Source organism: Ambystoma mexicanum, chromosome 8, assembly GCF_040938575.1.
Source record: "Ambystoma mexicanum isolate Mex_15411 chromosome 8, UKY_AmexF1_1, whole genome shotgun sequence".
NCBI lineage: Eukaryota > Metazoa > Chordata > Amphibia > Caudata > Ambystomatidae > Ambystoma > Ambystoma mexicanum.
In genome coordinates this window covers 1,509,728,106-1,509,755,389 of record NC_090929.1, presented here as the reverse complement: position 1 = coordinate 1,509,755,389, position 27,284 = coordinate 1,509,728,106, and the positions used below count along the sequence as shown (strand labels likewise).

At 48.4% G+C, this 27,284-nt stretch overlaps 1 protein-coding gene across 1 annotated transcript in view; it reads right to left on the bottom strand.

The window, feature by feature from the left end:
- Positions 1 to 8,100: 8,100 nt before the first annotated feature.
- The window catches only part of PDCD11 (programmed cell death 11), a 1,291,633-nt gene continuing 1,272,449 nt past the window's right edge, over positions 8,101 to 27,284 (bottom strand). The window contains exons 35-36 of the mRNA XM_069611704.1: positions 26,993 to 27,158; positions 8,101 to 8,883 (exon numbers count right to left, since the gene is read on the bottom strand). Coding sequence (XP_069467805.1) covers positions 8,712 to 8,883; positions 26,993 to 27,158 — 338 coding nt within the window. The 3' untranslated portion in view covers positions 8,101 to 8,711. The remainder of the gene's footprint in view (positions 8,884 to 26,992; positions 27,159 to 27,284) is intronic.

The window sequence follows — 27,284 nt, the reverse complement described above, 5'->3', positions numbered from 1 at the left end:
GGTGCTGTAACCAGTTTCTTCACTGGATAAGGGGAGCAGGCCTCTTGACTTCAGAGGACTGCTGTCCGTCGTTTACTGCACGAACGGTAAGTTTCGAGTAATTCTAATGTCTTTAAAGTCTTTAGTAATGATGTCTCTTGTTTTGCAGGGTTCCGGCGATGGTGGATGACGGGCTGAAGTGAGTTGAAGATGGAGCCCGTGTGATGAATAGAAGCGCCTGGAAGCACGTAAGTAAGCGCTTGTTGTCTGCTTCACGATGCGCTCTAACTGCCTTTTTATTTTGCAGGTACAAGTTCGGAGCGGCTGCAGGGTGCCGGAATACCCACTGGGTTAGATGTGGAAAGGAGTAATGGCACGTGAGTATTAAAGTTCCCCAATGTCTTTAAACGCACCTTGTTTTGTCTTTCAGATGCGGGATGCAGCGCCGAAGGCCTCCGGAGCGTGCGAAGAGTTGGTAAGCTTTTGTCTTTCAGATGCCGGAATGCAGTGTGAAGACCTCCGGAGCGCACAAAGAGTAGGTAAGCCTTTGTCTTTCAGAATGCAGCGCGAGTAGTTGGTGACAGCCGATGGCCCAGGTAAGTGAAGAGCTGTCACTGAAGACCGTAATGCTAACCTGTTCTTTCTTGTCTTTATAGGTGTTGCTGAAGACTGGATTCAGGATGGTAAGCCTTTTTCCTTAGGCCCAGGATCAGATGCAGAAGACACGATGAGCGTTCTGCTGCAGAGGATGCAGAATAATGCAAAGCAAGATTCATCCATCGGGTGTGGTTTAAATAGCCTCCTGTAGTGCTTAGGTGTCTCCTTCCACAGCCACGCCTAGGTAAGAAAAGAGTTCCTGCTTTCCAGAAGAGTTCCAGTGTTCTGAACCTAGGGAGTGGCTCCTGCCCCACCCAACAGGAAAAGTAGTTCCAAACAGAAGAGGATCAGAGGCTCAACTGGCAGGCAAGTAAGCAGCATGGTCTGCTGCAGGTAAGTCCACCCAAGCATTATGAGCCCGGCGCTTCCAGCGCTGGGACTGGGCATATTTATGAGCCTGGTGCCACTGGCGCCAGGACTGGGTCCAAAAGGTCCCAATTGGGACTGGTTGGCACTCGGAACCTGGGTTATGAATCTGCTTCCAAGGGAGTTGGGAAAACCCTGACCTTTTGGAAGCAGAGATCATGACATTGCCCCACTCTCTCCAAGCCTGCCTCGTACCATGATTGAAATAGTTCTACATTGGGGATGTGGTTATTGATACCAGGAGACCATAAGTGGCTTAGGGGGGATGGCCATGTGGTGATTTTACAAAAAAGGTAGCAGGCGCTCCTCTCCAGAAAGAACATGGCATGATAACCTGTTCTGAGATGAGAGTTTGCAGCACAAGCTTTTTGCTCACTGTACCTTTCACAGACGGGAAATAACCATTTGCATATCAATCTTTGTCCCGCCCACATGGGCAGTCCAGCACCGAAATGCTATGGCAATTCCTCTCTGAACAAGAGTACCAACAGCAACCCCATACATGTGTTTCAGCCTTGTTGGGCCTCATCAGTGAGGTGAGGCTGTGCCTCTGAGCACAGTGAGCAGGGAGTCCACGTCTGGTTGCCCCCAGGTAACTCAGGGTGACCAACCCCAAGTTCCTTGCAAATATTTCAAAAAAGGTAGCAGGCGCTCCTCTCCAGAAAGAACATGGCATGATTACCTGTTCTAAGATGAGAGTTTGCAGCACAAGCTTTTTGCTCACTGTACCTTTCACAGATGGGAAACATCCATTTGCATATCAGTCTTTGTGGTGATTTTATGCATGTGTGCGCCCTGTTTCCAGATGTCCCATATGACGCTCAAACTTGGGTGGCCTTTGGTTCTATTAGAGTGAGAAAGCCTTTTCCTGGGGGACCATAGCCATTCAGATATTGTGGCCGGGGACAGGTAATGATTGTCCATGTGAACCCACTGGGTGTCTTTGGGGTTACGTAAATGAGGGATCAGTACCCGGAGTTGGGATGCTTACTAGTATTTTCGCAGGTCTGGGAGTCCTATCCCACCTTTCTCTTTTGGGAGTGTTAGGGTATCATACGGGATTCTCGCTTTCTTCCCTTGCCAGAGGAATTTAACAATGGTTTTCCTGGTTTCTGCAAAAAAGCTTCTCGGCATCTTAATGGGCAACATTTGGAAATGATATAGAAATCGGGGGGAGGCATAACATTTTGATGGCGTTAAGTCGACCCAGCCAAGATATCGTCAGTTTGTTCCATCTAGTTAGCTTCGGCACAAAACTTTTGGAGGAGAGGGAGGAAGTTTGCTTTGTGAAGATCGTCTATGAGTCTGGTAATCTGTATACCCAGGTATTGTAATCTAGTATATTCAATCTTAAAACCTAGTGTGGAAACTTTTACCTCATTTTCTTCTTTTTGTCCTCGTAAGGGAAAGAGTATCGATTTATTTTTATTTATTTTGAACCCCGAAAGCCGAGCATATTCTTCTAGCATTGATAGAGCTCGGGGGATGGACGCCATGGGGTTAGTGATATGCAGGAGTATGTCATCGGCGTACAGAGCTGCTTTATATTCCGTCGTTCCTAGATGAATACCTTCTAGCATGGGGTCTGTTCGCATGGCCTGTGCAAGGGGCTCTAAGGAGAGTGCAATAAATAGATGCTTTGGGGGCCGTGTACACCGAGTGTATTGCTCTTCTAAATACTGGGCCTATACCTACTTTACGTAGCACTGCTTTCAGAAATCCCCATTCTACCCTGTCAAAGGCTTTTTCTGCGTCAATCGAAAAGAGGACTGGGTCATTATTTAATGTCTGTGACATGTGGAGAAGATGAAGGGTCTTATGCATTGTATCTGCTCCCTGTCTCCCTAATATAAACCCAACCTGATCTGAATGTATTAGCTGTGGCATTAATGTTTCCAACCTCGCGGCTAGGAGCCTCGTGTATATTTTTGCATCTAGGTTAAGCAGGGAAATTGGGCAATATGATCCACATTTTCTGGGGTCTTTCCCTTCCTTGGGAATCACTGTAATCAGTGCACGGGTGAAGGAATCGGGGGCGTTACCGGTTTTTATTATTTCATTAAAGAGTTCTGTCATAAATGGCGTAAGTTGTGTACTAAACGTTTTATAGAATCCCGCTGCATAGCCATCTTCCCCCGGGGATTCGCCCAAGGTTTGTCTCTTTATTGCTTTTTGGACCTCTTGTTCAGATATAGGGGATTCCAGCTGTTCTGAATCTAGTCTCGGTATTTTGGGCGTACTGATCAGGGACAGGTATGTTTCTGATTGATCGTGGTTTGTTTCTGAGGAGTATAGGTTCTCATAATAGTTAGCAAAGCATTCGGGAATGGTGGGGTGAGTAGGTGTTTTTTTAGGGTCATCTTCAACCATCTCCACCACTTTCCCTTCTGCTCTCGGATCCTAGCAGCCAGTAGTGCATCCGCCTTATCCCCCTTTTCATAAAAGGTTTGTTTCAACATTCTAAGTTTGCAGACTATTTGTTCATGTTCCAACAATTTCAATTCTTCGCTCTTATCCTTTGCCTCTTTGATTTTTAGATGGTCTATTCCCCCGCCCTTCTTGATGTCACCTTCTAATTGACAAGTTTCGGATCTTAATCTGTGCTCAAGGATATTTCATTCCCTTTTTTTTGTTGACACTTCCCTTATTAAGATCTCTCTCAAAGAGGCTTTCCCTTCTTCCCACACTGTCTGCTTGAGGACTTCACCAGTGTTGTTTTGAGAAATTCGGCAATTTCAGTCTCCATTTCAGCCTTGAAGACTGCGTCCTTCCAAAGAGACTCATTACAACGCCATTTTCCGCACTTGGTTGGTAAGTTTTCCCATTGGATTTCAGCCAGCACCAGATCGTGGTCACACCATGTGACCGGGATTATTTCAGAATGTGTTGTGTTATTGGCAAGTTCTCTGGACAGGTATATGTAGTCAATACGTGTGTATGTATTGTGGGGGCGGAGAGGAAGGTGTAATCTTGTGTGTTGGGGTGCATGTTCCTCCGTACATCTATCATATCATATATATCCATCATCTTTGCCATCTCAGTTGGAATGTCTCCACTCTGATATCGTACGTCCTGATTACCCGGCTTTCTATCTTTGAGTGGGTCCGCCCACAGGTTGAAATCACCCCCGAGGATAACATGGCTTGTGGCTTGTAGAAATATTTTGGGGATCACTTTGTGAAGGAATCTATTTTGTCCTGCTTTCGGGGAGTATAATGTTGCGATTGTTACATTCACCTTGCCTATGTTGCCAATTACCAATAATGCTCGACCATCTACATCTAACCATGTTTTCATCTCGACGAAACACAACCTTTTCTGACCAGTATACCTACACATCCCTTTTTAACACCCAGAATTCTGTTCCGACACACTTTCCTAGGACTCTCCGTTCCTCACCCTTCATGTATTTGGTCTCCTGTAACAGTAGGATGTCCATCCTAGACCTCTGAAATTTTCTGGCCACGAGCGATTGTTTCGTTGGAGAATTGAGTCCCTTCACATTAAGTGTCCCTACTCATAGAGAGTCCCTCCCTCTTGAGTTAGTCTTTAACGCCATTAAAACATTTTCTGAGAGGAAGGCTCCTATTGCATGACCGACAATATAGTTTCATTATAAATCGCACGCTACTACGACTGCTTTGAGTTTCCATGAATGTTGCTTCAACCCCCTTTTCAACTCCCCTTTTCCCCCCGCCTCCCTCTATTCTCCTCCCATCTCCTGTTGATGGCGTTTGATCGAGCCCGGTTAACTGCACCGGATCCGCGTCGAACCACCTGTGGGGACCATTACGTCACACCCCTTAATCAATTGTGATATCACAGTTTCAATTGAGCCCTCTTAGTGTCCCCCCCCCCAAAGTCCCATGTTGCGACTTCTGTGATTTGACACCTTTTCTGGTCGCATATTCCACAAAAAGTTCACATTTGAGTTCTATTTTACCAGGGGTGCAGCTGATCAGTTGTCTCTGGGGAGAGGTTACCTCTCCTGTATTTTCTTGATCCCTTCACACGTTTCCTTCTGGGACCCTGGGTTCGCCATTCTCGATCTTCTCTTTTGGGTTCATCATGATTATCTCCTTCACCTTGGGGGCTGAGCAGATCTGAGATGCACGCCCTGATGTCTTTTCCGGTTCTTAGTCTGAATTTGGTTCCATCATTCAAATGAGAGAGAGAAAGGGTATCCCCATCTATATCGAATGTTTTCCTTTTTAGATGTTTCGTGAGAGGCCCGCACATCCGTCTGAGGGCCAGTGTCAGCGCACAGAGATCTTGGTATATTGTAATTTGGGCACCTCCTAACGTGATCGTATCGCTTTTCCTGGCCTTCGATTACTCGGGCCTTGTCTTGAAAGTGATGGAATCGGGCAAGGACTGACCGCGGCCCGCCTGGGGGGCCACCGGCCCTATGAATTTGTTCGCTTAGGGGCTCATCAATGGCATCATCTGCGACCAAAAGTTTGATGATATCATGGAGTATTCCCTTCAGGTCTGCTTCAGTTTCTCCCTCTTTCTCCAGAATTCCGAAAATACCTATGTTGTTCCGTCTCTCTCTCTGTTTTCCAGATCGTCCAACTTGAGCTTGAAATCTTCTTCCTGTTGTTCCAATTCCGTCATCCTGTGATCAAGTTGTGCTTCTAGGGTGTCTATAGATGCCCGATTGTTCCCCACTCCTTCGAGTCTATCCTCCATTTTGTCCAGTCTTTGTGTAAGTTTGTCTATCTTGCTTCCTATATTGGTGCTCATGTTTTTAATTTCTCCCAGTAGGGCCGCAATGTCTCCTTTTGTGGCGGCGAGTTCATTCTCTGTGGCTTGACTGGTTGCCATGTTGGGTTCGAAAGCTGCGGAAATGGGGGTGTAGGCAAACAGGGCCAATTTATGTTTCGCGTCCATAGGAGGTTTATGTCAAGGCTGGGTATTTGAGTGGTGTGGGGTTTTACTATGTCCAAAGAGGCAGCATTCTATTTGCCGGGTACTCCACTGTGCACTCTCGTTCCCTTTGGTTCGTTGCGAGGTTACTCAGATATGGGACTCTGAGCGTTGTCGGGGTTGCCCTCCGTTTTCACAGTGTCAGAGAAGTGCGCGTTGAGTCTCCTGTTTTGCGGCCTGCATCGTTCGATGGGGGTGCAAGTTCCAGTCGAATACGTTGTACGGGCCGTACTTTGCCAGACCGGCGAGCAGAAATATTGGTGTTCACTTTCCTACCAGTGGAGGGGGGCCTGCGGGGTGTCCGGCACACCGCGTTGTTCGAAGGCTCTTCCTCCGAGTCGCTGCCTCGAGGGAGGTGCACCCAGAAGGAGCTGGGTCTCCTTTGGTTTTCTGCTACGTTCGAGGCGGGTCGCGGTCCTCAAATACTGGGCATCGTGCATGCGAGAACGAATTCTTCCTCCGCTTGCTCTTTTTTCGGAAGGTCTTGTGTTATGTGTGCTGCGAGGGCCACTTCAGGGCCTGTATTCCGGTTCGGCAGTCGCTGTGTCGCACCGCACGTGAAAGTTTTCTTGAAGCTTCGCCAGGCCGAGGGGGGCCCGTGTTTCAGGGATGATTTCAGGACGAATTCTGATCCGATTTTCTTCAGGATTTCGGTCAGAGGACGGGGGGACCTTCCTGTGTCAGTCGCTTGATTACATCCGAGGTGAAGGGGCATCAAGTGGGGGCTCAATCCACTTAACGGGCCCGCGGTGGCAGAGCCCACGTAGGGACCATGTTCATCTCTGCGCCCCCTGGCCAGTACTCGTTCTGCTCCTTTTGAAGTCTTTTGCTCCCTTCTGATATTTTGACCTCATGTTCTTTCCCTAGATCGCCAAACTGCCTCCTTGAAGGCTTTGGCCACAACCTCCTTCCCATGTTTCACAACCTCCTTCCACCTCCTGGTTTTATCCCAACTCATCCGCCTTATCTTTACCGCTTCCCACTACCTGATGTTTCACCACCGTTTACCTTCTGATATTGCTCCGTCTGCTTGATTTTAGCAGGTTATTTTTTACATTATCCAACCATCTCCTCCCACTTCTTGACCTTCTTGATTTTTTTTCAACCTCCTCCACACCACACTGATCTCTTCCCACAATTCCACAACTTCCCCCCCTTATGTTCACCCACCACCTCCTGCAGCTGATCAACCTCCTCCTGGATTTTATCAACATCTCTGACAACCTCCACACCAACAATTCAATTCCAACTTCCTCCAATTCCCCAATAGTTCTTTCTCCTCAAATACCTTTGCTCCCATTGCCTCCAGCAACCTTTGTGATGTCACCACCTCCAACCGTGTCCAACAATTCTCCAGATGTAATCACCTTTCCCAAAACCTCCTCACCAACCAACTCCCCTGATAGAATGTCCTATTTGACTCCCTCTCTTCCGCCAACCGACCCTCTCCAACTTCTCCGCCACATCCTGCTCTCCCAGTCTCCTCCTCCTTGCTCCATCTCCATAACCAACTCTCTCCCAACAGTGGCATCTACTCTAACAAACAACACTGCCTGGGGATGAAGCTCTTTTCATAGGATCTTGACTCCTCCTGATGGCTGGCGCTCTCAGTGGCGAGTTGCAGTGGTTGTTCAAGGAGAAGGGGTTTATCCTCTTCCCACCTTCCCCACCTTGGGAATAGTCTTATATTAAAATGATGGTTTGTTGCAGGGATTATTATTGGGACACATGTGCTCTTAAGCTTTTCAAACACCAGCTGGATTCTGGGAGATGCAGTGCTACAGTCACTGACTCCTAAACAACGGGGCTGCAATGCAGTGCCCCATGAGATCCTCTGTATACCTACTGTGAGGTCACCATCTCGAAGTGTAGGGGGGTGGGGCCCAACTCCTAGGGCCACAACCAGTAGGCCCCTGTTGCCAAGCAGGATACTTCCTTGCACTTCTTTGCAAACAAAATAACAAATGATGAAACTTTAAACTGCAACCTTGATGTTATTCTGTATGATGTTCTGCGCCCAAGTGAACACATGTGGATAATAATACTTTGTTAAACCAAAGTGACTTTGCCATGTGGTAGCTCAATCAGTGAAGATTTAACATTCAAAAGTTCCACAGTGTGTAGGTCATAATGACTAACAGTATTTCAAGAATTAAGACACAACATAAAAGTTTTGTATTTTTTTTTTACTCAAGCTTGTACTCCTTTACTGGACCCACCGTGTCCACTTCTCAAATCTTTGCTGCATCCATACATGGATCTGGAGACCCATCTATGATTTTGCTGGCCCAAGTAACCACAGACAACTCGAGCTTTATTCTCACCCATGGTATTGCGATCAGATCTCAGAGGAACACTATTCTATTCTGGATGAAGTCATTTGAATTCTATAATGTTTTCACAAATGATTTGCTTCAAATAACACTATAAAACCTTTTTTTTTCTCAACAGAGTAATCCGGTTTACTGGATATCAATGGACTTTAACATGGGCTATAAAATCGTATATACATGCGAGGTTGAGAACAATTGGCCATGGGAACACCTAGGTGTTTGCACAATAGTTATACATTGGTAACTGGATTAACATACAAAACCGTGAATTATCAGACATATTAAAAGATCTATTGTACACATTATATACATAACATTGTGATCTGTCCCTTGTTTGGTATTGGCAATCCTACGTGTGGTAGACATCACTGCGGTGACATCTTTTGCCAATACCAGTATTCAATGTTGCTTCGTTGAATCTCAGTCTTTCTTTGTGGCACTTGTACATTAGCTTTCAACAAGGGTCCGTTTTGTTTCCACATACTCTAGAGCCTTCTCCTTCACTGCTTGCACAGTCTCCTGGCTGCCATGTTTCTTTTCATACTCTAGATAGCGCTTGAAGAAGAATTTCATTCTCTTGGCTGCGAGGCTTAGGTGAATGACACGCTCAAAAATTGTCCTATTCAAAACCAAGAAATAAAAAACAGTGCATCCATTAGAGTGGGTGTGAACAGACCTAGAGTGTCTCAGCTATCAACAAAAACAGGATTTCTGTTACAGTAGTTCAAGGCAACTGGAATTACAGAAACCCTTGGAAGATGGACTGTCTGCTAGATGTTCTGAGTCTTCATTCAGCAGAAAGGCACATACCGCCTGTACCCACAAAGTCTCCATAAACACGAGATACTAGGAGGGATGATTGTGTTAGGTTCATGGGAAGCCATGGCGAAACACATGTCGGCTGACCACCACTAGGACTATGAGTCCACACTAAAATAAAAAACCTGCACTGTACAAACCACAACCAGCGAGGAAATCAATTTTTCCGAACATACCCTAGCAGGGCAGCGAGAACCATACAAAGAGGTGTGGGCTTCACCTCAACCAAAACCTGTGACCTTTCATAGATAATTATGGCAACACAAAATAACTAGAGCTTAGCGCAGAAGTGTTCATAAAATAGAGCCCAGTCTCCTCTCTGTTATACTAAGTGTATCTAGACCACTTAGGATAGCTACAATCGAACAGCCCAAGCATACTTCGTCAGAGGGACGAAATGTGATAAATTAAGTTATTTGCTGAAATCGGGTTGAGTTCTAGGTATACTTTATCTAAGGTTGCAGGTAAGGTTTAAGCTACTTACCTTTAACTATTGTTCTCCAGCATGGGTCTGGCATGGATTAACATGCTCATGAAATTACAAGTTACTCACCATAGTGACTAGTTCCCTTTCCTCCATACTGCATGGGCGTCCCTTCCTAGGGATGGGAGACGGAACCTTTTTCACCAGAAAAACCTTCTTCCCCTTTAAATTTAGAGGCGTGCAGGGGTACGGCCCTGGGAGCATGCGCTCCCCTGATTCCGCCCACCGGAGCCACCTCAGTCCCCATTGACACGTTGACAATATTTAACATTGCCTAATGATGCCAGTATTATTAGGGGGGGTTGGGGAGGAGGGGATGGTTGGACGTATGGAGGAAAGGGGACCAAGTACGTTAGTTACTACGGTGAGTAACTTATAATTACTCTTACATCCCGTCCCCTTTCCTCCATACTGCATGGGCGATTACAACTGAATGTACCCCAGGGTGGGGAGGAGACCCTCCTTAAGCAAACAAGTTCCTTAGAACCGCCTGTCCTGAGGCCACGTCTGACTTAGAGCCGGCGTCCCAACAGTAATGCTTGCAAAAAGCTGAAGGGGTGGCCCAGGTGGCCGCCCTGCTTATGAACTGCCACAGGACCTGCCTCTGGAATTCGATGGCCTTGGCTCTGACCGCGTGAGCGTGCATGTTGGCCGGCAGCAGCTTGTGCTGCCCCTCATAGGCTTCCTTGATGGCTACGACCATTCACCTTGCGATGAATGCCTTGGATGCCTGATAACGAGCTCTGGAGCCCCTAAAGGTGACAAATTCCAGATAGAATTCCAGAGCGCGTCTGACAGCCAGACAGTGCAAGACTCTCTGAGCCTCGTCCTTGGGGTCAACGAAGAATGCCGGTCGGACTATTTCCTCGTTTAGATGGAACGCGGAGGGTACCTTCGGTAGGAATTCTGGGTGAGTCCGCAGGACCACCCTGTCCCTATGGAAAGTGGTATAGGGTTCTGAGGCCACCAGAGACTGGATCTCACTGACTCTGTGAGCAGATGTGAGACCTACTAGTAGAGCTGTCTTGATGGTGACCAGCATGATGTCCGCGGACGCCATTGGCTCAAAGGGTTTGTGCGCCAGGACCCCCATCACCACACTGAGGCCCCACACTGGCTGTGGCTTTTTGATGGGTGGGTAAAGCCTGGATAGGCCTGCCAGATGTTTCCTGACTACCGGGTTGGAGGATAAGACCTCCTCTAAGTTTCTGTACGCCCCTATGGCTGCGAGATAGGTGCAGCATGTGTCCACCTGTATGCCTGTTTGGGCAAGGTGTGCCGAGAAAGAGAGCACATCGTCCAGTGTGCACGTCAGGGGGTTGATTTCCTTAGAATCTGCCCAGTGACAGAACCTGCTCCATTTACTCCTGTATTGGCTCCTAGTGGCCTTGCTCCTAGCTCCCAGGATGATCTACAGGTTAGCCCAAGATAGGCTAAGGTGCTTGAGGGTGATCTGCTCAGGAACCAAGCTGCGAGGGCTAGCTTCCGAGGAGCAGGGTGGAGAACCCTGCCCCCCCTGCTGGGACAGGAGAGTTGCTGGGCCCGCGGAAGGTGAATGGGTGGTCCACCCGAGAGGCTGAGCAATTCCGAGAACCACTGTCTCGCCAACCACCAAGGCACTATCACTATGATGCTGAGGAGGCGAGCATCCTTTACCTTGCGGAGTACCCTGGGGATTAGGGAATGGGCGGAAACGCACAGGCTGTCATGCCCTCCCATTGAATCTGCATGGCATCGCCCAGGGAGCTGGGGCTGGTCCCTGCCAAGACGCGAACTGGTGGCACTTCCTGTTCCTCCAGGAGGCAAATAGATCCACCTGAGGATGGCCCCATGTGTTGAAAACAACCTGCAGCACCTGGTCGTTCATTTGCCACTCGTAATTGTCAGCTCCACCCTGCTGAGTATGTCCGCCTCCACGTTGGACTCCCCCGGGAGGTGGACGGCCCGGAGGTAGATTTTTCCAGGGCCCATTTCTACATGCTGACTGCTAACCTGCACAGCGGAGGCGACCTGGTACCCCTCTGCTTGTTCACATAGAAATGCTGGTGGAGTTGTCAGTCTGGATAACGACATTCCTGCCCCTGATGAGTGGACGGAAGGCCCCGAGTGCTAGCCAAATGGCTCTGAGGTCCAGCCAGTTGATATGAGACTCCTGCTTCTGTCGGGTCTAGACTCCATGGACGCTGTGGCTGTCCAGAGTGGCTCCTCATCCCTCCAGGGAGGAGTCCATAGTAATGGTAACCTGTGGAGTAGGCTGCCAGAAGGGCCTGCCTGTCTGCAGATTGCAGTCCTTGGACCAACACGTGAGGTCCGAGTGGACAGAAGGCAGTATGCTGACCAGCTCCGCTTGGGAGTCCCTCTCCTGATTCCATGAAGCTGCGAAGTGCAGCTGCAGTTTCCTCATACGGAGCCGCGTGTGTGGCATGGCCAAGAGGACCCCTGCCATGATACCCAGAAGGTGTTGGTACCACCAAGCCGAAGTAACTGGCCTGGTAAGGAAGCGGTAGTCGCCCTCTTGATGGCCGTAACTTGTCCTCCGAGGGAAATACATTCTCGGAGCTTGTATCCCAGGTGAGGCCCAGTAACGTGAGGCTCTGCGTGGGCTGCAGCTGAGCTTTCACGGTTGATGGTAAACCACAGGTTGTGGACTGTACTCATGAGCGCAGAGGAGATGTGGACAACCCCCTCCGGGGATCTCGCCCTGACAAGCCATTCGTCCAGGTACGGGCAGACATGGTGGCCCTGGGCCCAGAGAAGGGCTGCCCCTGCATTCATGAGTCTGGTAAACACCCTGGGGGCTGAGTAGAGGCCAAAGGGTAGCACCTTGTACTGCAAATGACAGCCCATGATCCATCCTGAAGCGTAGGAAGGATTGATTGGGGCTGCCAAATAGGGACGTGTAGGTAAACGTCCTTCAGATCCATGGTGAGCACATCCAATCTCCCTGGGTCTACTGTCTCTGCAATGAGTGCTGTCATAACCATCTTGAATTTTTGAAGAGGGAGGCAGAGGGTGAGGATGGAGAGGTCCAGCAACTCTCAGGCCAGCCTGGTTCTTCTTTTGTATGGCAAGAATCATGGAATAGAAGCCAAATCCTCTCTGGGAGGCTGGTACTTCTTCCACTGCCTGGCTCAACAAATTACCGGATCTCCGCCAACAGAGTTGCCGTCCCAATCTGTGGGAGGGGAGGAAGGAGGAGAGGCAGTATAGGTAGGCAGTAACCCATGGAAACTACAGATAGGATCCACGGGTCTGCGAAGTTCTGGCACCAGAAATGCACGTGAGAGGCTAGCCTGCCCCCTCACTGGAGACACGTGGACCCGGAGGGACGTATAATGCCTTTTTGCTCTCTGAGGCTGCTGCTGAGGAGAGGGACTGGAAGAAGCCCTTGCTCCACTCCACCCCTTTTTGTTGCTTGCGCTGGTGCTGACTCGGCGAGCGGTCAGGTTGTCTCGACCTCTGTTCCTGTTTGCATGTGAATCCATGCCAGACCCATTCTGGAGAACAATAGTAACAGGTAAGTAACTTTAACCTTCTCCAGCATGGGGTCTGGCATGGATTCACATGCTCATGAACAACGATTACACAGCAGTACATATACACAACCATGGGAGTTGGCAAAGCTCAACATAAACCATCAACTCTTACCTCTGGAACAGACTCCCCTCACGCGAACTGGTTGCGTAGCACTGCTTGGCCGACTCTGGGCTCCTTTGGAATTCCTGTTGAATGCAGTAGAACTTTGTGAAGGTGTGCGTGGACCTCCACGTAGCAGCCCTGCAAATCTCCAGCAGGGGCACACCAGCTATGAACGCTGTCGTCACAGCGAACGCTCTGGTTGAGTGGGCTCTCCGACAGCTGGGTAGTGGTAGTTTCACCAACCGATGACAGTGCATGATGCAGCCGGAGAGCCACTTTGAGATGGAAGCCTTAGACAAGGCCCTCCCATGGTTCACAGGACCAAAGTTCACGAGCAGCTGTCAAGTCTTTTGAAAACTCTTTGTGCGTGCCACATAGAACTTCAGGGCACGAGCAACGTCCAGCGAGTTCAAGACCCTCTCAGCTGGTGACAAAGGTTTCAGGAAAAAAACAGTAACATCAAAGGTTTGTTGAGGTGGAATTCCGACGGAACCGTCGGCATGAAAGAGGTGCGTCCGCAGCACCACCCTCGATCCGTGGAAAGTCTGGTATAGCCGTTTGCAAGATAGGGCCTGTATCTCACCCACCCTCCTGGCGGATGTGATGGCCACAAGGAAAGCCATTTTCCATGAAAGGAACTTCAGAGGGACCTGATGCATCGGCTCAAAGGGGGTCCCCATGAGCCTCGTTGAGTTCCCACGCCACGGCAGGACCCTTCATCGGCAGGAAAGAACGAAAAAAAAGTCCTTTGAGGAATTCCTTGACGAATCAATAAGACCAAAGTGAAGACCTTCCTGGAGACCTGGTGTAGGAGGAGATAGCCAGCAGATGGACCCCGATCGCGGCTTGCGCCAATCCGGCCTTGGCCAAGAATAGCAAATATGGTCCGCACCATGGCCGTCTCCATCGACAGCAGCCGCTGCACCTTCGCCTGAATGACCCTCTTCCCAGAGGGTGATGCTAGGCAGGACACTGTATCAAGTCTGGCCCTCAGGAACAGCGCGTTCTGTGATGGTGTCAAGCAGGACTTTGGATTTTTGATGGAGAATACCAGATCCATCAGCAGCTTGACGGCTGCCTCTGTGTCTGACGGCCAACTCTTGCGAAAAGCGGGCAGGCCTGGATGAGCCTGTCATCAAGGTACGGGTTTACATGAATCCTTCGTAGACACGGATGGGCCGCCACCGGTGCCAGTCATTTCGTGAACACTCTGGAGGCCGACTTCAAGCCGAAGGGTAGGGCCTTGAACTGGTAGTGCTGTCCCTGCACCATTAAACATAGAAACTTGCAGTGTTTCCTGTGAATGGGGAGGTGCAAGTAAGCGTCCTCCAGGGTCAGGGACGTCAAGAAAGCCCCTCTTTCCAGTTGGCCAAGCACATGCTGCAACGTGACCATCCTGAATTTCTGAGACTTTAGGTACTTGTTCAGACGCTGCAGGTCTACAATGGGCCTCCAGCCCCACGCCCACCCCATCTTCTTTCTTACCAACAAGTATCTGGAATAAACTCCGGACCCCCGGAGTCGATGGAGAACCAGCTCTATCGCCCTTTTTCGTAGCATGGCCCGTACTTCCTCCAAGAGCTGAGGGATGTGCTGCTCCTGATGGGCCACCGCAGGGATCCATGGAAACCTGTGCTGAAATTCCAGGGTATGTCCTTGGGCGAGAGCATTCAGCACCTATCTGTCGGTGGTGGTGGTCTTTTCCAACTCGCTGCTGAATCTAGTCAGCCACCCTCCCACCAGGGCGTACAGGTGGGGGCCCCCAACATCTTGGCCGGTGGTTCAGACTTGCTTCGGCACCCTACTGGCAATAGCGACACGGCCCTCCACAGTAGGCCTGGGAACGGCCTCTGTGGGCTTCCTGGGTCGTGGATCTGGAAGGCTGACGGTACGAGGAGGAGAAACCTTTCAAAGACCTGCCCGACTTTCCTCTGTTGGAGGGTGCCCAGGGCACAGGCCATCTTTGTATCTGCCTTGATGGCCTGCAGGGACTTGTCGACGGCCTTCCCGAAAAGGTAATCTCTATCAAAAGGCATGTCCAGTACCTTCATTTGGACCTCCTGGTGGATATTCGTGGCCTTAATCCAGCCTTGGCAACGAAGGCAGACACTGTTCCCCATCTGCCAGAACCCTGTGTCGGCAACGCCCAAAATCACTGATGGCGTGATCCGATGCTACCTCTCCCTCCAGGAAGAGGGGGATTGCCTCCATCCTGTTGTCATTAGGGAGGAACTCTAGAATCAGACCCAGCTTGTACCACAGCGCCCTGTCGTACCGATCGCCAGTGCGTTGGCCGCCTTGATGGAGGACGCTGCAGTGTAAATCACTTTCCTCCCCATGGAGTCTTATTTCTTACCCTCGCTGTCCAGAGGGACTGAAGACGACGGGTTAGATGACTGCTTCCTCGCGGCCGCCGAAACCACCGAATCCAGCGATGGTTGCGACCCCAGGCGTTTGGGTGTGGATTCCAGTACCCGGCACTTCTTCTCCAGCCTATCCGGCTTGGCTGGAGCCGTGCAAGGGTTCTTCAAGAGGGCTAGGCTCTCCTCCCACATGTCTTCCAGGAGGGGCACTGTCATGACCGCCTTCCTCTTGGCCTCGCGCCTCTGGTACAGGAAACCCTCCTTCCTGGTTTGTTCAGGCACAAGCTGGAACAGCTCGGAGGCTCTGGCGATCATGGAATAGAACGACCTCACCTCGTCCGGTGGGACGCCCTAAACTGCAGGGAGCCTCTGCCCGCTCCGACAATGTCGTCAGCCGTTGTGGCCGTATCCATCCCCGTACACGTGTCTGCTGGCGAGAATGGGCCCGATCCGGATGCAGAGGCTGAAATGGGGGTGTCGGATGCAGTAGGTCGGGGGACTGTTGGAACAGGCCATTGTGGCATCCTCTTCTGGATCTCCGACACCAAGGTGTGGAGGGTTGATAGGATGTCCAGAGACCCATCCCTCGGCGGAAATGGCGTGATCAGAACACTAGGCTTTGCGCAGTCTCCGCCGACCTCTTCCACGTCCTTTCCATGGCTTGGGCCACGGCCTGTGACTGATCTGGGGCCTCCTTGCTCCCTCCCCTTTTTCTTCCACCCTGAGGTGCAGGAACCGGGTTCTGAGACGGTTTCCCCTTCTCCGGCGTGACAGCAGACCTTGTCAAAGTCACCACAGCGACCTTGTGCCTTGGAGGGAGGGATACCTTCAGCGCTGTGGGGGCTACCTTCTCAGGGTCAGCCCCTTTAGCTTTCGAGAGAGCAGCTGCCACCAGCTCTATCATCGACGAAGACTTATCCTGTGCCACCTGGGCTTTCTTGGGAAGCTTGGCCTTCTCCTCCGTCTGTGGCTTCTCCCGCAGCTTAGCTGGGTTGGACTACTTTCTCTTCGAGGAGGAGCTCGACTGCTGGCTTGCAATGGAGGCGTAAGGTGATGTAGATCGCGCCATGTCTACTGTGGGACCTGCTTCTGCGGCGACCGCGGTGGACCCGGACATGAGGTACTTGACCTTTTTTTGGGCCCCCATGGATGAGGTGCCCTCACAAGACTTAGAAGATCGTTTCTCGGACAGACCGACCTGCTCTGAGCACAGGGCAGAGGCCCTGGCGTTCAGCCACGCCGCCAGTCTACTATGCCTGTCCTTTGTCGTCTACTTGGAGAATCTGTGGCATATCATGCAATCTCCTTCATTGTGGTTCAGATGCAAGAAATAGAGGCATTGCAGGTGCTTTTCCTCCACGAACACATATCAAAGCCGGCACTTGGTGCAGGACTTGAAGAGGGACCTTCCTTCCTTCTTCTCCTCCATCATGGTAAGAGAACGCGAAGTAGGCCTGATGGCCTTCTGGAAGCTGACGATCTTCGCCCTTAAGGGGCGCTGAACTTCACAGACAACGGATTCCCACTGTCAGCAGATGTAGAGAAGAGCACAGGCTCTTTTGGTACAAAAATAGAACCTTTTTCTGCAAAGAAAACTTAGAAGTAGCTTGCAGAGCAAACTCGAGGACTCCCAACACTGAAGCGTGCAGTAAAAATCTGAAGATGGCTGCCAGAGGAGGGGCTTAGGGAGAGGACTGCCATTGGATGGAGGCAGTATGACCCAGAGGACAGCGATTGGTTTAAAGGACAACTAGTTTGTAAGTTAAAGTGAAACATTTTTTTCTTTTACCGAGGTTTCCCAGCCTGACGACTGGGAATATTCACGAGCATGTGAATCCATCCATAGCAGATCCCATGCTGGAGAAGTATTCAGATTACTCACCAGTCTTAATTGGCGTTTCCCAAGTTACCTGACACGCCGACCGGGAGTTGCTGCAGGTAGATTCTCCCACCGTTTGATCCAGTAAAAGATGCCTAGGAGCTGCGGATGCAAGGAAGATTCTGGCAGAGTCCAGGAGTTGAGTGCAAACCTTTCTGATGAGGAAATGCAAGAGGCACTGATGCAGGCCTCTTCAGAACACTCTACCAGCTGGAACAAAGCCAGTTAAAGCGACAGTCACTGCACACAGGTGGCAGAAGGCTTCTCTCCAGTTGCGAACCAAGAAGGCCTTTCAGGACTGGACCCCATGAAGCTGGGAAGGGGACACCTGGCAGGAAGGGGACTTGTTGGTTTAGCTGGCGACCACCGAAGTTCCAGGCGAAAACGCTGAATGGAAATGCTTATGGGGCAGTATCCCAATTCAGAGCTTGTCGGTCTAGGCTCAGCCTCAAGAATGTGAGAAGACGTTGAGAATGGTTGGTCCCACCAGTCCAAGGGTCGAAGCACTGCAGCGGGCCTTCTCAGATCAGGTAGTCCAGCAGGGCTTCACTGGGACATTTGCAGGAAAGGTTGCCAGGCCTCTTCAGGAGTCGCCCACGTGTCTTCCGATGGCTGCACGGCTGCAAAAGATACTTAGCCGCAATGATGATCTAATGGAATGGCTGCAGGAGTCCTCTTATCCCAAATCCAGGTTCATGGCAAATACCAGCCCACCAATGTTAAGGATCTGCACCACTCACTCAGCCAGCAGTGGTGGTCCAATCAGGGACCACTGTGGGTTTCACTCATGCATGCACATTAGGCTTTCAGGCACCACAGTCAAGACAAATGGCATGTGCTAGCCTGCAGAATTTGCTCCTTTCGTGGGCAAATGCAGGACCATATTAGCGATTTCCTGACAAGAGAAGGCAGGAGGAAGGCCAAGAAACAAAATGCGCAAAGGACAAGCGAAGAATCTCGTGGCATGGCCATTTTAGGACACTAGCCATGTTTATTTCACAGACGTGGTAAACACACATGTGCACACTAAAATAGATGCAAAAATTGTGAAAATGTAATTGCTGACACCAGCTAGTCCTTCGGCACATTAAAAGGTTACCAAAAATGCCTTGTGTAAAACTCTAGGGAGATACAAAAGTATCCCCATTGTAAGGAAGGCATGGTATAAAACAGTGAAGACAGACACAAGTGATCACAGTTCAAGGGTGTTTATTGAACTTCAAATGGGTTGATTGAACGCCTATTTAACCCTAAATCTAAGGATGGGAGCAACTACGGCCATCAAATAACAAGAACGCAGTCCTAGTGGAGTCTCTGTCAAAAGAGCGTATACTAAAAAAAACTATTGCCAATCCTTACTCCTAAATACAAAAGGGTGTTAGACAATGGTGTATGCAAAACGAAAAGTGTTCAAGAAATATTATGTCAGGACGGTTGAGCAGTTGGCTCACCTTCCCCACGTTTTCAGCACAGGGCAAGGTGGCATGTTCGAGCTTTGCACAAGTCTGGCTTCTCGGCCACGAGGATAAATTTCAAAGCACAGACATCAGGGCCTTCTGCCAAAGCCTTTTTTCCAATAACAGTCTTACTGCAGAGGGTCTGTCGTAACAAAGTCTCAAAGTTCCATTCCTCTTGGGATTTTTACATGTACAAGTTCTTGCCTTCATTGTTCATCATGGGTCTCCCTCTTCAAGCTGAGACCCCCTTTTATCACAATGTTCACACTTCGTCTCCCTCATTCGGGCTCGGGTGCTCTTTCAACCAAAATCGAAGACTTTCGAATGTGCAATGGGTTTTGCTTAAACCGTCTGGGGCCACTTTGATTCACTTCACACAATTGGTTTCCTGAATGTTCTACTTTCATTTCTCTTGACGGGGTACCTTACAGAGACCTTTGATTGAGCACATTCAAGGTGCTGGACCACTCGGTACATACAACGGTATCGTATCTTGCCTTTTCAAGCTAAAACATTCATTAGCAGTTTAGCTTTACTCGCGTCTTTCATCACACGCATTTAACAATGTTCATTCCAGCACTCGTTGTACCATGTTGCCGCTTGCAACCTTGACTTCAACGCTTCTTTGTTCTGGGAGCCAAGGACGATACCACGGCGGCTGCTGCTCCTCCCCGCCTTGGTCGGTTATGCAGGAGGGCCCTCGGTATCTTCGACACACGGGGCAGGATTCTTTAGCCTGGTTTCCTGGTCGTACGCTTTGTCTTGAAGGTTTCTTGAAATTAACGGCATCCTGCCGTGAAAAGGTCAAGGGTATTTCCCTTCTTATGAACCCTTCTGGGTTTGCCGTTCTCCCCTCGTTCAGCTGCCAACTCAAAACTGCTGTTCCTTCGTGTGCTTTGCCTCGCTCAGAGTGTGCTCTCGTGCTCTGCCTTATATCCGTGTGGGGAAGTTGAATGGAAGTCAGGTGTGAGTGATAGTCAGTAAATGCCTCATTTCAGCTGACCATAGTAGCGGGACAGGTCAAATACACTGTTCGGGTTTGAGCTTTTTCTCCCAGAGCGGGTTGTCTGTGTGAACGTGTTGGAGAAAGGGAAGAGGGGGGGGTACGGTTCCCACATATCCAACATGGTAGGATGGGGTAAAGGTGTTAGAGGGAAGAAAGGAATACTGCGTCTCACCATCGGGTGTCCCAAACCCCGAAGACCCTCTCACCCATGTCATCCTCCCGCACTGTTCCACCCCCATGGTCTGGACCCAAAGGCGATGACCCTGCCCTGGCCACCTGAGAGAGATCGCTCTGCGGGGACAAGCAGGTGAGACACCTTCTGGTTTCTCACACCATGCACTGCATTGTAAGATGCAGTGTGCACTCTTAGAAAAGTTACCAAAACAGGTAAAAAGTAAAAGACAAAAGGGAAACAGTTTTCCAGTACTGATCGTCTGAAGTACTGATCGATTTCTGTTAGGGAGATTTACCCATGTTATGCTCGAGACCCCCAGCACTTTTTTGCTGGAATTCTGGAACTTTTCCTTGTTCTCCTGAATGAGGGGAACCTTTGCCCCCTTATTCATGCTTTCTTTCTTTCTTGGATCATGGGAAACCTGTTCAGCGTGTTTTACTTCATTTTATGGAGTCATGCTTTCCTCCATACCTTTTGAAAGGAATTCGTGTTTCACCTTTGCAGCCCGCTGCAACCTATGTGCAGTGTTGCTGGGAGCCCTTTGGGTCTCCTTTTTATATTCTTTTTATTTTCCTTAAGAACTACTGTTCTCAAAGTTAGATGGATACTTTTTTATCCTGCTTAGCTTTTCCTTTTGAGAGATCAGCACACACCACCCTATGCAGAGTGCTGAGGGGATACCTAGTAGCCCTTTTTCTCAACGCCTGTAACAGCTGGTGCGCCTGAAAAGTAACCAGTTCCCACTGGGGGGCTGGCTGTCCTGAATGGACAACCACCCACCCCTTTCTGTAAACTGCATAGAGTGTTTGCAAAGGTCAAGTGTGAAAGTCTAATAAACGGTGAGGTTCCTGAGGCAGAAGGCAAGTTGACCACTGGAACAGAAGATGCGAAGATGACCAGAAATGCCTGCAGCCCCTTCCAGTAACCACGAAGAGACCACTGCTGTCCTGACCCTGTTTTTGAATGGACAGAGGAGCTCTGAAGAGGACAACACATTCCCTTTGGCTGGTGGGACCAACTAGCCAGAAAACGACCTGCAGAATGAGCAATCCCCCGACATGCTGTGAGCTTCCTGGGCTGCAAGCCGCTAATACCGGGGGACCTCAGATCCAATTGCAGTGCATCGTCTTCCCGTGAACAAATCTTCCCAGAACTTTGGTGAGCACCAGTTGGATGTCCAGAGACAAGATCCCCCTCCTCAAAGTTCCCTTACCAGAGTGCAGGACCGAAGAATCGAGGCGGATTGACCGGGCAGTAAATGTTCATCCTGGTAGTGTGTAAGAAGGCGCCAAAACTGCATACCGACATTGGAGTATGAAGAATTCCTTGCTGAGAGTTCCTTCTCTCGAAGTCTGATGCAATATTACTTCCAGAATCCCTCCTTTCATCACCACGACCAAGGAACAGGAGACCAGGTCCACTGCTGTTGCATAGTGAAAGAATCTGACTGCATCTTCTTCATCACTCCTCAGGTACTGTTGGGCTCAGGGTAGTACTTACCTGATGCCATTTTGGCACTACAGTGTTACTGGAGTGACAATTCCAGTGTTTACCCATACCTTTCACCCAGGCCTAATGCTCGTGTTCTTATAGGGAGCCCTTTCCAAGGTCCCTGATAACAGTTTGACCAGCAATAGCATTCTACTTACTTATAATCAAAATATCCTTTGGAACTTTACCTTGTCTGCTGCTGTGTCTGACTTGAATTCCCTACAAACTGACGCTGTAGAATTCATAACTAGTTAGGGATAGACTGCTTAAGCCCGGTGGCCATTGTAAAGTATTATAAGCCTATCAAAGTATTCAAATCCAATTGCTGGTGTTGAATAACCCTTTTTATTCCTACAACAGAACATTTTCTGAGTGACTATAATTGATTTTACTTACCACTGAACTGTGTTCATGAAGAATACCTTTCATTACTATTGGTTTACTCACCGGACGTATTGCTGAAGTTTTTTATTGTGTTGATTAGTTTAAATAGCACTTGCTTACCTGAATAGAACGTTGCCTTGTGCATATAAAATAAATATCTATTTCACTGTAACTACAAGTGTGTGAGTTTCTAAGGGCCTACGAATTTACTGAGTGAGTTAATTGTGCTTACCTACAGCTCACATCCTCCCCATAGGATAAGTCTGGCTGCGCTACCATTCTACCAAATCTTTGAGTAGTACAGACGTATACTAAGTTGTGGCTTGTATACCAAGGGATAGTTGTATAGAGTATCACCTGTTGGTAGACTTCAGGAAAACTCCCCAAACAATTTCCCCATGACAAAATTAGCAAAAAGGCCAGGAAAGTGAAGCTGAAGGCTTCACTTCTTTGTAAAAAGTCAGCACAATATTAAAAACAAAAGGTTTGGGGGTCCATAGAATATGGAGAGAAAGTTGCCTAAAAGAAATGTTTCCCAACACTTGCATCTTGGTAAAACCAGGCAGAGGTGAAGCTCTGCCAGGGTCTGCAGATAGGTGAAATGGCACAACACCAGTGCGAACCAAAGGTTAAACTTAAAATTTCCCCTAACGAGGTAGGAACTGCTGGGCTGAAGGCCTAAAGGATTCCCCCCCCCCCACTTTCTGTTTAGCCTTCTACCGGGGCACTGGAAAAACCATAGCATGGGTAACAAGTAGTGGCCAAGGAATAGAATTACAGAACTAAAGAACTACCAAGTATTGTTGGGAATCACAGAGATCATTACTTAAACAGAAATACGACCACTGGGTACTCTGAAAAACCCAAGGGCTTTTCCCACCTTACTCCGTGGGGGATCTCCTACACAGGTGGGTAGGGAAGGGCCATCGCTCTTGGATCCGGACCCAGGGGCGGCCTAGCGAGGGAGGACTACCTGGGAAGAGGATCATCAGGGATTGAGGCGGGAGTGCTTAAGGGCGAGACATGGTATCCCCCCTTTCCTGACAGTAATCTACCCAACTTTCATTCCCTTTTAGTGGAACACTACAACTCCCATAATTCCTGTTTTCGTGTTGACTGCAAAAGTACTGGGACGAGGGAGAGGCAACCAGGAATGCTGAAAATTACCCAAAGGAACAGCAGTGGGAAAGGAAAGACGTCCTATACTCCAATACTTGATTGCCCCACTAATGAAGTCAAGCAGAGGCAGGCATTTAAAGTGGACTACAATCACCTGAAAGCCATCAACTCTAGCTGGGAATATAAAAGCAGCAGCTAGAACGAGTTTGGGAAGCTGGATGGTCCACAGATGGTCTCATGGTCCGTGGAAGCAGAGCAGATGCAGAGAGGCTGGGAGAGGGCAGAGCGCAAGACCGCTTGCCCTGTGTGCAGAGAGTTTTGCAGTATTCCAAGGGAGCCGTGTCTCCAAGGAGTCTGGAGTCAGACAATTGTGTCTAGCTGGCCGTCCCCAGGTCATTGCTCGTTCCCCTGAGACGCGGGTCCCAGGGGTGTCAGAGGGGCAGCATACCTCGACACGTGTATCCCAGCAAGACAAACTACCAGCACTGCGCTACTGGTGGGCTCATTGTTCATGAGGAAGCGAGATAAACTCCCTAGCATGTGGGGGGCTGTAGGAGGTGCAAGTGGCACCGGGAGAGTGCTGAATCACAGCATTATGGAACTTGAAGTTTAAGGGAACAAAAGACAGTCTATCACGGCCGGAGAATCCTTGAGGGAGGACATAGACCGGTGTGTGAAGAAGCAAGTGTTGAAAGAAAGTTGCAAGGAAAGTCTTACGAAAATGAAAAGAAAGGAAAAGTGCTACAGAGGGGAGCAAATGAAGTGGGAGCAAAATACGAGAAATGTTTAAATGAGATACCGTATGCCCAAGAGGGCCTAGATACAAGGAACTATGAAGAAAGTATATGAGGTAACAGAGCAGTCCTGCAAGGCGGAATCGCACATTCGAAAGTCTCTGAAATGTTCTGAGTTGAAGTTTATTAGACTGGAACCGAAGGCAAGAAAGGAACTGCAATCCCAAGCAAAAGTTCAATAGGTGAAAAGCAAGGTATGTGAACTGTGAATATGCTAAGAGGGGAAGGTATATGAACTTTGAAAGAGGCCAAAGTAACGACAACAAGAAATTACAAGTACCAAGAAGCACTGCGAGATGAGGAAGATTGTTGAATTGTTTAAGGAGAGGTCGAAGTGGTCATGCAGAGAGCCATGTAAAATCCTTGCAGTTTCGAAGGTCTTTGACAGTAAAAACATATAAAGACAAAACGTGATAAAGTGAATCCTCGCAAAGAGAAAGACAGGCTCGAGCCCGCCGGAGGGAAGCCTGTGTGGAACTGTGGTAGAGTGAAAGGGTAGAGTGAAAGTTAAGTGTGAAGGAACGTGGGGAAGGGAACCCCCAGAAAGGGAATGACCGGCTTCAGCCCGGCAGAGGGAAGCCTGTGCTTAATTGTGGCAAAGTAAAAGTCAAGAGTAGAACAGTGTTTAAAGCCCAAGCCTGAACTGTTGAATTGTACCAGTAAGCCAAAGTGTGCAAGGCTGACAGAACTGTGCCATCCACCTATCCTTTTTAAGAAACTCTCGAGACCCTGTGCTGATGAACGTGGGTAAGGGATTTGTGACCTAAGCCGTTGTGACATTTCTTTTAACACACTATTTTTCCTTTTGAATTCCCTTAACACATTTGTCATTTGAGAAGGAGGACCAGGTATTTTTTTTTTTTTTTTTTTTTTTTTTTTTAGTATAAGCCTTTTTTTTTTAACTAGGCTGATATGGACTTGTTATTTGTTTAATGGCCGAGACTACTCCCCTTCTAGAGTTAAGGTCAGTTAGGAATTCTTCCAACCCAACAAAAATAATGTTTTTCAAAACTCTTATCTATTGTGTCTGTGTCTACTACTGATACCATGCCTTCCTTACAGTGCTAACTGCATCTTCTGATAGTTTAATTGCACAAACTGCAAACAGCACAGCCACTCTCTGCCCGAACATTAAAAGTTGGCCTAATTTCAGTACAGTGAGTTGACTTGAGCCCTATTGTGAACATTGGGTCTACATTTAACATTGGGGTGTACTGCAGCATCAGGAACTCATCCGGCTCAGCCAATCAGAAGCCAGTCCGTCTCTCCTATTAATTTCTAAAAGAGACTGACATCAGGTTAAGCTGGTTCAAAATCCAAAAGGCACCCGCAGGATACTTAGGACCGACTTTGGAATCTGCAGTATACAATTTTAAGTGGCCTTAACTACATGTTTTTATTCTTTTATGGCAATCTGCCGAAATAAAGTGGTTTGAGTTTTTTTGTGAACTTAACTGGTAGAGTCGCAACCTCTGACCACCGGGATACACTTGTGTTAAAGCTTACTTATCTTTATCTGCATGACAAAATTAAAGCTACTTCAGGACACCAACTGCATCCGCACGGTACGGGAACAGTACGAACAGCACAGCTGCAGCAAACACTATCAATATTGCCCCTATAGTCCAGCACAATCCCCAGTGTTCCTCCAACCGTCCTGCTTGCCTGCAGCTCTTTGTTGCCCCCTGCCCCCTCTCAGAGCAGCCAAATAGCATGAACCTTTTCCAAACTTAAAGTTTGGCAGCTAGCATTAGCCTATTGTGAATACTGTCCTAAGGAATTACATCATATTAACAACTTTGGCACTAGGTTTCATATTAAGGGGCAAAGAAATACCAGATTAAAATATATAGCTCAGCCAACTACAGTCTAGTATGTTTCTCCCATTCATTCCTACGGCTGACCATCAGAAAAGCAAATTTAGCTCTGAAGGCATCCCCTTCCCATGCTTTATAAGCACCAGATTTGGTATCTTGAATATCTGCAGGCCTTCAGAGATTCGTGGTCACCCAAAATGGTTGAGTCTTGACCTCAGAACACTAAAATAATCTTTGTAATTTAAGTGTAATTACATGTAACCTGTACAACATTACTAACCTTTATAAAGTACTATTTTAATAACGTTGGTGTCATTCCCTTACAGAATTTAATGTGTTAAACAATATCCTAATCTTCCTACTGCCCTTCACTGCTCGGGCAAGTCAACCACAAGCTCAGCCAAAGAAAGCTTACAGCAAACCGGTGGGTCTCTTTCTCCGATTCCCTAAATACAGGGAAGAGAGGAAATAGCCTAACAGGAAGTGAGACTGTCATGGGTGGTGATGGGTGAGCAGAGGACAAACAATCTCTGGGAAGTCTTTAAGCTACTGTAGCAAACTAAAATACTGCATAGGGACCAGATCATTAGCATAAGGTTCTGCATAAACATTTCACTAGACCTCAATTAAGTACTGCTCAGACTTCGGTCATTTGTCCTGTTCATAAAGAAGTGACAAGCACATATCCTGGATAACTTCCATGCTTTTACAACTCAAACGCACCAGAATGTACAAATCACCCTTCCATAAAACTCTCTCTACTCCAAGGGAAGCAAAAACAGTTGAGTGGAAGATCCGTCCAGGAAGAGGCATCAAGACTATGGAACGCCTTCTCCCAATACCTGCATCTGGAAATGGACTTCTGAAAATATTGCAAATTTCCAACCCTCAGTGGTTCCAATCTGGACAATCGTAATGCCTTTTTTAAACCATGATCTTGCTTACCAGAAAGAGTACTCTGAAGTGGCTGAGGCAGAAGCACACTACAGTAAACTAAACGCTGCAAGGAAATTAAACAGCCAACGACAATAGTATCTATGAGAAATAAATGGGACACCTGTCCAGAAGTGGGCTTTAAGTATTTGGTAAAAGATTATTTAACATCCCGGCAAGGAAACCAGAATGGCAACTTATATTTTGCTCACTTCAGATACTTGCATAATGTAACCCAGAAGCAAAAGGAGAATTACTTTAATTGGAGGCAAAAGATGAATAACAACAAATGCAGCTTGAAGTTTCAAGATGGCTATGCTTTTGGTAGGCTTTGCACAGTAATTGCTCAAATTCTCCAGTTAACTTACCGTACTTCCTTTTGACTACCGTGTTTGATCATCATGTCTATGTACACCGACCAGAGGTCTGTCCGTTTTGGATAGTTGCTGAGTGTGCTCTCAAAAATGGACTTTGCGCGTTCCACATCACCCAAGTGGAACTCGAGCTGGGCAAACTTTGAAATGACGTCCACATCTGAAATGAAAAAACCCAAATGAAACAGCTAGACCAGGCTGATTGACAGCAGGGGGGGTGCTCTGCACAGCATTGTGGCCATAAAATCACAATTTGTATACTCTGCTCAAAAATTGCTCATTTTGC